At 36.9% G+C, this 12709-nt stretch overlaps 1 protein-coding gene across 3 annotated transcripts in view; it reads left to right on the top strand.

Moving 5' to 3' along the window:
* ATXN10 (ataxin 10) overlaps positions 1 to 12709 on the top strand; it is a 103546-nt gene that overhangs the window by 30059 nt on the left and 60778 nt on the right. For 2 of the 3 annotated variants that reach the window (XM_065672780.1, XM_065672798.1), the window contains one exon: positions 10980 to 11060. The exons of the other annotated variant lie outside the window; for it this stretch is intronic. In XM_065672780.1, coding sequence (XP_065528852.1) covers positions 10980 to 11060 — 81 coding nt within the window. The remainder of the gene's footprint in view (positions 1 to 10979; positions 11061 to 12709) is intronic. 3 annotated transcript variants of the gene reach the window in all.

The raw sequence follows: 12709 nt of genomic DNA, 5'->3' as shown, positions 1-12709 counted from the left end.
GTGAGTACTACAAAAAACATGGGTGGGGTTCTTTGTTTTTAACAGATCAGTTGTCTACTGCAACATGTAATCATTTTTATACCAAGGTAGAGAAGGTGTTTTATTTGTCAGTATTGCACGTTTCATTTTCATAGTGTTAAGAGCACCCAATCAGTGGTCTTACTCCATTGAGTTTTTGTGTTTTGCTAGTGGCCATTCTTGTAAATACTGTCATCAGTTATGCATTTGAGAAACGTCTGCCTTGCATCAGCAAGGATACACATTCTGTTATTTTTTTATATGATGCATTTCAAGAGGATAAAAGTTTGTACTTTTTTGTAGCATTCTTTTGAAGGTCATGTTGAAATTGAAAATTGAATTAGGAAGATTTGTCAAGGTTTTACTAGTTATTTGGAAAGTCTCCAAACAAAATTAAGATGATCAAATGCAAAGCAACTATCATTTAATAGTTTGCTTTTGTACTGTAAAATGACTTCAGAATTGTTGGTGGCTGAGGTTTTTTTCATAACCAGGTCAATTTGCTTTGGACATAAATAGTTTTCAGAAAGCCAAGTTTCAGGATCAGGCAAGCAGACTTCTGTTTCAGAAGTGACAAACTGAGTCTTCGGTTTTGGCATCTGTCAGTATACATACATGTGAAAGATTGCTTTTCAGATAATTATCTTGATTATCCTTCATTTTCTTTATCTAGCAAAGATATGCTGAAATGTATTTTGAATGAGAGATGAAAGCCAGGGAGACCTGGAAGAGGTGGTCATGGTGCAAAATTTATATTTTGAAGGTAATTGTGGAATAAATGGAGCATCAAAATAATTTTTTTTTTTTAATTTTAATTTCCCTGATCTTTCTAGCCTGAAGTGTATTCTGTTGATGTTACTAGGAAGATGTCTTGCCTCCACTATGGATGTTTGATGTGGGTGGAAAATGGTCGCTCTTCAGAGTAGTCTTGAAACTAAAAAGGGGCAAACTTTATACAAGATATAGGACCATGATGAAGGAAAAAAAATGGGTAGAGAAGAATAATCCCAGTCCTGCTATAAGGCAGTTGCAGAATGTTTGTCCTCTAATTCCCGTCAGAACACTGAGTTCCTACAGGGAGTATATAAAAAAGCATCTAATTATCATCCATGCATTAAGAAAACAATATATTAAACATTGGCTAGTTAAATCTTAAAGCTTATCAGTTTTCCCAACTGAAAGAAAAACCAATGACTTTGTAGTGTAAGTTTCTTGGCACCTTGAACTGAATTCTAAACAGAAATCTTTCAATAACGTTGGCACTATTTTCAAGTCAGCACAGGTAAAGCACATTCAGAAGTGCGAAATCTAAGCTAAAAGGTGCATTGCAAAAGGTATTTGAATAGGTATTCAAACAGCATTATCTTGAAAGTGAAAAAGATAATTCCTTGCTAGAAAGGGGCTAATTTTTCTGTTACTCTGTAGCTCTTGTACCCATTTGCCTCCAGTTTCTTGCCCTCATTTCATTTGTTCTTCTAATGCTGTGTTTCTTATGTCTTCCATCTCAAGAAGCACATTCTGGAGAGTGTGTTTTGCCCTCTTGTTCAGTTTTTCTTATTGTGAGCCAATATTTGTCATAGCCAAGGCTAATTTAAATAGCAAAATATGTTCTTCATATTTACATCCTGAAAATCTATGATATTTATACATTAAAATATGTGTAGTATCTTTGGTCTACTTGGTGTGTCAGGGGAGGTAAGAAAGTAACATTTTCACATCCATATTTAAAAAAAAAAAGGTTAGTAGAAGAGGTTTATTTTTCATATTTTCAAATGAAATCTGCCAGTGTGCACCATTCCTCATGCAACAGTGATTTAAAAAAAGATATTTTTTTTCTTGTTTTGGTTATGATTTTTTTTGATGTTGTTTTATTTTCTCTCCTCTCCTAGTTAGCCATAAGTCAGTGTGTTACACTAATGTAATGCTTTTATCATAGACAATACATGCATTTTGTGAGCCTGTACTGCATGGTGTATTTCTGTGGAGTTTGGAAAAGCCTACAAAGTTAATAGAACAATCAGTCTTGCAATATCTTTTTAATTTATTTTTAATTATCAGGAGTTCTTTTCTTGTCTTGGCTTTCTGAGAGGTGAACGTGAATGGATGCAGTCATGTAATATAATGATGGTACCTTCTGTTAGTTGCTTGCTTTTCTTTTTCCATTTGCTGAGCAGCACAAAGTAAGCTAGCCAGCTCTTGTGCTGACTTCCTTGTGTTCTGCCTACTCGAGCAGTTTTCTCTGCTGGTTCTCCGAATTTAGGGGAAAACTTTATTGATGCCAGCCATGTTGCACCTGTTTCCTGTAGGAAACTGTTGTGAACTTTTCACTGCTCTTGATTTACTAGTGTAACATGCTGCTCTGTGCTGTGATCCGATCAGGCCATGTCCAGAAGTGGCTCCCTAACACACACTTTGCTAGGAACAGAAAGGGTGAATAGTAAACAGGATTTCTTACTTTGGTAGAAGTAATGTTATTTACTTTGGCTCGTGAAAGCTGAAGATTCTTGTCCTGAATGTAAGGATGTTTTTTTTTTGGACAACAAGAAATGAAAACCTAAACTTTGTCCTTGGGTCAGTGTACTCCTGATGCATAGTAATACTTTAGGACAGCTTTTGAAATTGTGTAGGTTTGCATGTGCCTTACGCTGATGATAGAATGATATTCTAATCGTTATATTCAATTTTATATTCAGTAATAGTCAATATAATATTTTTCATTAGAGCCTTCTATTAATTATTTTTTATATTGAATCAGTTGCAGTTTTCTGCAATTCGGTGTGTGAAAGACAGACACGGTCATTGCTGCTTTTGAGGATATATTTGAACTGTGGTCTATTGCTGCTCTTGCTTTACTGTCCATTTTTATCACTGCGTATAGTCTTCCTCATTGGAACAACTTCTTGGTCCATTACTAAAGTACTTTTTGTTTCCCCTCACTGAAGAGCTACAGTACTTTCTGATACAGAAGAGCATGCATAAGATATAGTCAGGTAAAAGTGTGTTAACAAGATTTCTGTCCTTTTTCTTCTGAATTTGAAGCTAAGCTTTGGTTGCCTCTCTGGCTGGACTGTAGAAAAAATATTTTGTCCGCAATTCATTGAAAACTTGGAGCTGTATTTCAGCTCTCACTGAAGTACATACAACTAGGATTGCTTAGATGAATTTACATAGTCTCAGTATTTGCAATAGAGCCAGTACTCTGTTGTAAAGATTTGGGTCCCTTGTGCCACAGCTAAGTGCACACCAACCGTTTTTAAGTGTCCATTATGGCATTATATGGCTGAGTTGAAATACAAACTATTCTTCCCGGAGGTTGTACTCACTGCTGGACTTGTAAATGACTGGAATTAAGAGGTTCTTACTTTTAAAGTTTAAAAATATTATTTAATTCCTGCCTACCTTCTCATCTCTCAGCTGGAGCATCCAGTTTCATATTACACTGAATAAAAAGTAAATGCCACGTGTGTTTATTCCTCTTGGCTGGGCTTTCTTGCTGTCAAACACTGCTTTCAGGTATGGAAAATCTTTCTTTGAATAACCAGGCTACTTCTGGTTATAGGCAAAACTTGATCCAATATTTTATTCCCTTTTATTGTGCACTGGAATTTATGACTTAATGTGCTTCTAAGTTTGTATCCAGTGAATTCTACAAATAAACACGATGCTCAAATTATTTTTGCAGTTGCTGCCATGAGCCATTAGGACAGAGAGAGGACATCCAGGACAAATATTTGGGTTTAAGTTCATTGGCTGAACTGTAGTTTCTCCCATTGGGTCCTCACTAGTCCATTCAGCTAGCACATGTTGGGTTTTCTACTCTTCACCCATCACAGGATGGCAAGCACATCTTTTAAAATCTTTTTTGGCAATTCCTCCTCTGTGATCCTATATTCGTATTTGAAGTCCAAGTCTTCAAGTTGGAAAAGTCCTTAGGGAAATTTCAGGAGGAAGTTCTTTCCAAGTGTGATGCCTTTGGTTTCTCCCTTCAGTCTTGCAGCAGTTCTGAAGGGAGATTTTGTCAGAGGAAATCTGAGATTATTTTGGGCGGTTCCTTGGGGCTCCTTTTTTAGGAGCAGCTGTTGGTAGTGGACCTTCTGCAGTTCCTCTTTTGTCTGCCATAAACCCCTCTCTCAGTTAAAGAGAGCAGAGGAAGCATCTTTAAAGGCGGACATAGCTTTCTGGAATTTTCCTGTAACATCTGCCTACTTCTCAAGTCATGAGATGTTTGGTAGAATACAAGGGTCTCCTGTCAGTGAAGGGGGAATGTCTGAAATGTTGGCCATGCTTCCTGAGAGGGGTGGGTTATGGGAGCTAAGGCCTCAGTTCAGTGACTTCTGAATCTAATCAGTGGTGGAAAGACAAAACACATGCTTTCTAACAGATGTGAAACAGAGGAAGGCTATTTTGCATATCAGCATAGTGAGACTGTAAGTACTGGTGCATTTTGAAAATGTGTTTGTAGATGGACAGCTTAACAAAAACTGCCTCAGAACCGGTAAGAAAGGAAGGTTACAGTGCTGTGATGCACACTTAAGCATGTCTTTGAGTAATACAGTTTTCATTAAGTCTCTTCTATTGTATGCTATGAGCTAAGAAGTAGTTAATAAACTTAAGAAGGAAGTCAGTTCTAGAAGGAATGCCCTGGTCAGATTTTACATTTAGTCCTTGTATGATCATACCTATTTATCCAGACCAGATGGTCTGAAAGCTAATTTCATTAAGCTTGCGGTTACTTGTAAGCATCAGAAATGCTTCTGTCTCTGAAATCTGTAAAGTTGCATTGCAGAATGTAATTCACACAATAAATATTCTCTTGCACTGATACTTCATCTTTCTCTTTGTAGGAGCTTTATCCTCTAAACAGCTCCAAGATTTTTTTTAATGTTGCTACCTTTGCTATGTTTAATGCTAGATGCTGAGTGGCATTTTAAAATGGTATTAATTAACATATATTAGACAAGGTATTCTTAAACTGCTTCTAAACTTCTAGATAACACAGCTCCTGAACTTGTTTCAGGCCAGCAATCTGGTAATCTTGAATAATAACAACTATTCTGATGCTGTTGCTGCTGGTCTTGCTCCCAAGAGCAGTGATCTGAGGAGGCAGATTGTGTAGCTCCAGCTGAGGTTCTTCAAAACATCGTTTGACTGGCTGTATACCCCTTTGTTTTGTAGCTTTTGGCTAAAATCTTAGAGCAAGAAGAAACTGGAAGTTTCAGGACTGAAAGCTGTTGAAACTTACCTGTCTTGTCCTGGATGTTTTGATCTATAGTTGGGCTTGTGAGGAGTGCCCAGAGCTTGCTGCTCTCAGAAAGTTTTGAGGAGTATGATGTTACAGGATATTCTTGAAAGTCTTTCCAAAGACGCTGGCTCTGCAGAAACAAGTTCGTTTCCTTTCTTGGATATGATTCATGGCATAAACTAATTAAATGATCCTATCTCCTTGCTGGTTCTTTGCTGTGCGGTTGTCTTCTAGAAAATGTGTTGGTCTTTCCATCATGCAGCTCCTCTCTAGGCTAATAGCTTCAGAATTAATACCCTCTAACTTTGGTGAAAAACTTTCATGCTGCTACAGGAATGGTGCATGAGTGACCATTCCTATCCTGTCTTTAGTTCTGAGACCTTGTCCTTTACTATAGGCTTCCCCTTTCGGTTTTGGTTATGATCTGCTGCTTGCATCTTGCTCTGTTTATTATGATCATGATTATAATCGGTCTTTCTGCATTATGCATCTTTTGGTTCTGCTTCCTCCACCCCTATGCTCCATCTTCTGTTCTATTCAAAGGGATGGGTGTGGTTTTCATGCACTTGTGAGACAATAAACTATATTCTCTGTATCTTCCATCTTTCCAATATAGCTTTGTAATGGGTATGCTGATTTAATTCTTCTGAAGTGTTGATTCCCATGTTGTATGTGTGGTATGCTGAAAAGGCTTTCCAAGCACTGCCATTAATGAATTTATTTTATTTTATTTTCCAGTAAAAGCTTTTCCTTAAAACATGCAGAGAGCTGTGCCTTAGGCTCTGGAAAATTGTGGAGCCTTTAAAAAGCCATTCCTCTGCATTTCCCACACATCCACTCCCTTTTGGGTTTGTATTAATCAACAGCAGAAAAGTGTGTCACAAAGTTTAGAAGCTATTTAGAAGAGAAATCGGCACAGAATGCCACGAGATCTATTTTAGAATATTGAACCTGCAGACATATGTGTTTTGTAAAATAATTAGGAAAAAGTAGTACAAAATTACATTATAATTTATCCTAACCAAGACCAATGTGTATTCTAAAAGCTGTTTATTTAAGAAATACTTTGGTGGTTCCATTAAAGATGAGAGTATAGCTTGTGTCATCAGTTTTTCCGAGTGTGTGCATGGGGCAGCGTAGCTACTATGGAAAGGAAAAACAGGTTGTATTTTTGATTCCTGAAGAGCAAGGAACAGAAATCCTCCATTTTAAAATAAGAGGCGTAATACGCCTTTTGGCTTCCAGAAAAACAACATTAAGAGTGTGGTCAACTGTTTGGCATAGGAAGTAAGATTTTCTGAACATCCGCTTTCTCTTTTGGAAACCACAGCTCAGTGATGACTGTAAAGATTAGGCTGTGGGGTTCCCCCTCCCCATTTTTTGCCTTTGGTTATTTCGTCCTAGCTTATGGAAAGTGGAAAGAAGTGTGGACAGAAACTAGTGCTGCTGTGGCAAGGAGTCTCACCCATGGGCACAGATTTAAAAGCAAAGATGGAACTCCTCAGTGGAGTGCTTGTTGCTTAATTGGTATGCATGTGGTGGAGAAAACAGAAAATGTTACTTTTTTTTCCATTTCTTTATTTTTCTTTCTCATTTTGGGCTGGCAACTCTGTCTCTTCACTCTGACAATTTAGGGTGTCCCTTGCCCCCTTCTTCTACCCTCCAGAAAGTAATTCTTATTTTTAATTCCAGGAAAATTGGAGTTACATTGCAGGTTCCAAGTTCAACTGTGGTTTTAAATAGTACTGACAATTGGGAAAGTCTCCTTAATTGTAGAGATCTGAGTAGCTTCTACTTTCTCTTTGCAATTGCAGTGTACTGGCACAGATTTCCTCAGTCTTTCAAAGCCCAGCCTTACATATTTATTTATCTTGTCACCTCTTTCTTCTTGTATATTTTATGGCATGGGAGGAAGCAGGAAATAATTTTCCTTTTTTTTTTTTTTCTCTTTTTTTTTCTTCCCCCCCCCCCCCCCCCCCAGTAGCTCTTCAAAAAAATATAATTATCCCCACTTCGCACATACAAAAAAATAAGTCTCTTCTAGTGCCTTTCGAACTGAATGGGATTGTCTTCTGAATCAGCGAAATATTACAGCTAATCTGAACTCAGTTTTCTAGACCTGAGAATTTAGTTGGTGGACAGTATCAGGGCCTGTAAGGAAGATGCATTCATTATGGGTAATGCCTTTTGAAGATGGAAGGATGTTCACTGTTTTGTTTGATTCAGCTCAGAAGAGAACTATTGTGATGCTTGATACGTGGGTTGAACCTTAAATATGGAAATGTGTTTCCTTATTCTTTTGAGTGAGAAGTGCTGGTGTTCAAGTAGGGTGAATTTCCTAGTTTCTAGAGGTCTTTGTGACAACACATGTATTCCAGTTTTTACTAAATAGCTTTGTACTTGTAACTGTTTTTTAAATAGTTTTGATAAACTGCTTGTATTCTTCTGGAAGTACCAAAATATATCTGTTTCTGAAGTATGGTCTGGTCCCAAACAATTCCGCATAAGGTGTATTGCTTTTTTGGCATCTTAAAACACTGGCAATATGGCTTTGAAAGGTTAGGTAGCTAAATTGTGGTGAGGTTTTTTCTTCAAAATTTGTATGATTTGTTACATTTTTTTTCTGAAACTACAAAAATGGCTATTTTATTCTTACTAAATATTTTTGATAGAGTGGCATTATTGTAGGATGATGAAAAAATACTTTTGGTTTTGAGATTGGAAGAGAAGTTTGCTGGTCAAATAGAGAATCACCATGTCTTTGTCTTTCTTCTAAAACATTTGTGGGGATTTTCTTCCTCATATTCTGAGACCAAGGACACTTCTCTAAACTTGCTAATGGGATCAAATCAACTTAATATGGAGTATTACATTTGATGATAAAGTCGATTGCTTACACCAGGCTTTGATTGTAGCAAGCTTAGTGGTCATTTGAATAAACTGAGCACAAATGTAGCTCATACCATTTCATCTTGGCTGCTTCTCAAGTTCAGTTTGGTACAGTGCAGCCCTTGTGCTATTGTAAAGTCTTTTGAACTGAACATCTCCTCCTGTATTTACCTACTATGTAAGCACTTGATTTGTTTAGGATTTTAGCCAAACAATTTTTTAAAAGTCAAGAAAATTGGCATATTTAACACTATTCATTTGTTACTGTGTTACGCTTGCAGAACAACTTTAATTTTCACCATTTCCTTCACTAAATTACCATGGTCCTCAGTTTATCCCAGTAGTTCTGCTGTTGGCCCCAAAGAAAGTTTAAATCTCCTACCAAAGCCTTTTGTGTGCATCTGACATGCCATATTCAGTCAGTAACATAAAACTGAATTTCTTCTTTTAGTTCAGAATTGTGGATGGCCTACTTTTCTTCTTCTTTTCCGCAGCCTTAAATGAAAAACAGGGGAGCTGAGGACTAAAGACAGTATGTTTAATTTTCTGCATCCTTGCTTAGCTACCACCAGAATTTCTGGGCATGGTAGCAAGAGTTGAAAGTGCTTTACTCCTTTACTGATTCTTCTGTTATGTCTTGGTGATGATCTTTTACAATATGCTACTGCTCTATTCTTCATGATACAGTAATGAAGGAAGTTGATAAGGTGAAAGAGAAACATAAATACAGAAGCAGAAATTTCTGAGGTGTAACATCATGTCATGAAATAAAAGGGTAAGAAGCACATAGAGAAGTCTATGCTCCTTTATAAGCAGAAACTTTATTCTGAAATACTGCAAGCTCCTCCAAGTAGAGGTCTAATCCACAGAACGTGAAATATGTGTGTGAATAAATACAAGAATGTAGACCCAAGTAACAACTAAAATAGAGGTTGTCTTCTTTGCAATAGTAATCGCTAATGTGCACCTAGTAGCACTAGTTCTTTTTGAGATAATTACTGATCACTTTTTAACTGCAAGGCAAATAGACAAGAAGATTTCCTCTAAATAAAGTTATGAAAATTAAAGTTGAAATTCTTAGTCTGAACTGCACAATTGAAAAACTGAGGTTTAAATTGTCTCCTTAAATGCACTTTCTCCATACTTCATTGTCAGCTGAAATTTATGATTCTAAGTACTATGTTCTGCACAACTCTGATTATTTTGCTTTTTTTCTTTTACACGTCCAGATACAAGCCTTTGCTTATACTCAGCTCTTTGAAAAATAAGTCAGTTGTTATTATTCTGAAGGTTGAACTGTGGATGGCTTGTATACAATGAATTGTTGGTTCAGGAACTGCAGAAGTGTTCACCTTGACTAGCCTGCTGATGGCTTGATTCAGTTGTTATGGCTGGGTCTGTGCTGCTCAGTTGAAGTACATTTGTGCTTTTGACTTTGGGGAAGTCTGCAAGTCCAAATTTGTGTTGAGAGACTCTTGAATCAGTACTACACTGCTCAGAATGCCAATTTTATGTTAATGATTTCGTATGCCTGTACTTTTTTTTTTCTTGAAAGTGTGTACAAATATCAGTTAAGAAAAAAGAACATCACAAAATAGCTTTTATTATCCTTCCTCCTCTTAAAAATGTCTAGTTCACAGCAACTGAACCAGATGCTGGCTAACTCCACAGCTACCGTTAGAAATATAATAGCTATTAGTCTTTTGGACCTCTTGTTCTCCTGTTTCCCCAATTGTTATTGAGTATTCGTCCAAAAAATACTTCACTGCAGCTGGAAGTCTTCTGTGATCTTCCTGTTAGCTGTGTAGTGGGTTATGGATACAGAAAAGGCTGTCAGCAAAGTGAAAAGTAGGGAGAAAGTGGAGGGAATATTGAAATCACTTGGTTTTCATATTATTTTAGCTATACCTTTTTAGTAGCTTAATCAGCTCAGAGGATGCTCTGAGATTTCACCTGTAATTATTTATATTTAATAGGTAGACATGCTGCTTTAAAAATGAATTGTTAGTATGCATATACCTATGCAGCATATATAATAGTGTCAGTACTGCTAGAAGTGTATTTTGAAGAGTAAAATATTTTTACATACTTTGTTGTTCCCATAATGCTAAAGGTACATGTCTGTTTGAAAATAAATGACTAGCATTTGCTATTGACTGCTGTGAATGGTTCTTGGGAAAGTGATCACTGTAAATACTGGTGATAGGATAAGGCTAACTGACCATACCTCTGTGCCTCTTAGAGCTAAGAGTTAGATTTGGTTATCAGCTTAGGTTCTATTACATAAGGAGGCAAGGCTATATTTTTTAAGTTGAGAACGGCATTTTGCTGCCTTACATCTGACAATGAAGTTTCCATTTGGTTTGATGTTTTGCTAGAATTTTTTAAATAAGAAATTATTTGGGCATTTTTTTGACTGGTGCACGTAAAGTAGTGTTGTGAAGAGCAGCATAATAGTTTTCAAGCCTGAACTTCGATTTTTTTTTTTTTTTCTGATATGCATAAACAATTAGATGAGTATTTTATTATTTGAATTGTGGTGTGCCTTTTGTATAACTGGCAAGAGACCCTGACCAGCTTTCCTTCAAGCATTTGAGTGTGCTGAATTGATGGGAAATGACCATTGCTGTATTAGGAAACATGCTGCAGGACAACGTGCAATTATTTTGTAACCATTTCTGTCTATTAGCAAATAGGACCAGAAGCACGTAACCCAGCCATCAACAGGATAAAATAACTGATGCCATTTGGAGTAAATGTAGATGCTGATTTTTATAGCACCAATAACACCTTTTTCTTTTTTCTTTTTTTTTTTTTTTCCCCTCTTTAGGTTCTTGATTGTTACAGACTATTTTCTGAAATGTCCAGAGTTGGTAGAAGCCCTCTATGCCAAACTGAGCAATCAAGAAAGGTAACCCCAAAAACCAATGTGGCTTTTAGTATTTAGCATTCCATATAGAGTATCCTGTTCACATGATTGAAAAACTGTGTGGTTTCATAGTTGGCACAAAATCTCTAAATACATGTTTCTATGTCAGTAATGGTTTTAAATTGGTTGGTTAACATTACAGCTTAGCCACAACTGGCAGTGATTTATGTAGGGTTGCAGAATCCAGGTTGGCGCCATTACTTGGTAAAGAAATATTTAAAAAAAAAAAAGAAAAGAAAAAGTCAAGATTTCATGCCTGTGTCTTGATTTCATAAGAGCACCACACCCTGCAGTGTTTTACAGCTGTATTTGAAATATCCTCAACTGTTCATACGCCTGTTGTAATTACAAGAAATTAAAGGAAGCCTTTACTGAAGTTGGAAATGTGTCTCCTGCTGGTTAACAGAACCTAAATGATGCAGATATGCAGATGCCCATTATTACTTAATTTTTTAGTATTTCCACTATTAAAAACATGAAATGCTTTAACAATCCTTCACCTTGAAAGAAACTAGCTAGTTTTCCTTCAAGTATTTCTGTAAATATATGCTGAATTAATGGGAAATGGTCCTTGCCATATTTGGGAAAATGCTCATTTGCAATTGCTTTAATCAAAGGTTAGGGAAGATAAGTTTTTGGGAATCCTGTGCTGTAATTCTGCTGCTCCTCCAGCTACTTGAAGATCTTGTCATCTTGTTTATGTAGTCAATATAGCTTCTTTGTTCCCCGCTGATGCAGAGAAACTCCGAGTCCCCCCCATATGGTATGCGTAGGTGAAAGACAAAGCAGTAAACAAAGCAGACCCTTAATGTTGGAGGTTTTTTCCTGGTTTGGGGGGAGGTTGTTATGTTTGGTTTGGTTTTTGGTTTTGTTTTTCTGTGACTAAAGCCACAGTGTTATTACAAATGGGGGTACAGACACTGATCAGAGATTAGAAAGAAGCAAAAAGGGTGGCAGGCAAATAGAGAGTATATGTTAGGTTGAAAACGATAGATCAAACAGCATTGATGTATAGGCATGGAAAACAAGGAATGAGAATGCTAAGGAGGGAAATAACTGTCCTCTTCCTTTATTCAGGCTGACCAAATGGAAATGAATATGAGCTGTGGGCTTATTGTGCCTGGAAGTAGGGGCTCCTTAACCAGTTAGAGGGAAAGAGTGCTCTAAATGAATGAGCAAGATTTAATTCTTTTGGGGGATGTCATGGATGGCAGTTTGTATGTTTTCTTAATCCCTTGAGGATAGCCAGGACTGGGTCAGGTTTTCAGTTGTACTTGAAGCAATAGATGTAATCAGTTTCTAGAAAGGTCTCAGCTGGATTTGTTGCATGCACCATGCTACAGAGGGTGATTTGCTACCTCTACGGAAGGGCTTTTGGTGTAGGCATCATATGGATGATCACATGCAGGATGGGTAGTCACAACATATTCACTGAATTTGTTATCAATTCCAAGAGTTCTGCAAATCAAGTAAACTTCATTAAGTTTTTCAAAAGCATAAATCACAGTACAGTTTAATACAAATTTGATACTGCTTAATTTACTGTCAAACATATGGAAGTAGGTGGTGTAGAAATAGTCCTTTTGCATCTGAGCTGTAGAAGAAAACCCTGTCATGGCATCTTCCCATGT

Source organism: Lathamus discolor, chromosome 1 (genome assembly GCF_037157495.1).
Source record: "Lathamus discolor isolate bLatDis1 chromosome 1, bLatDis1.hap1, whole genome shotgun sequence".
Lineage (NCBI taxonomy): Eukaryota > Metazoa > Chordata > Aves > Psittaciformes > Psittacidae > Lathamus > Lathamus discolor.
Note: the sequence above shows the minus strand (reverse complement) of the source record. Positions and strands in the feature narration are given on the sequence as shown.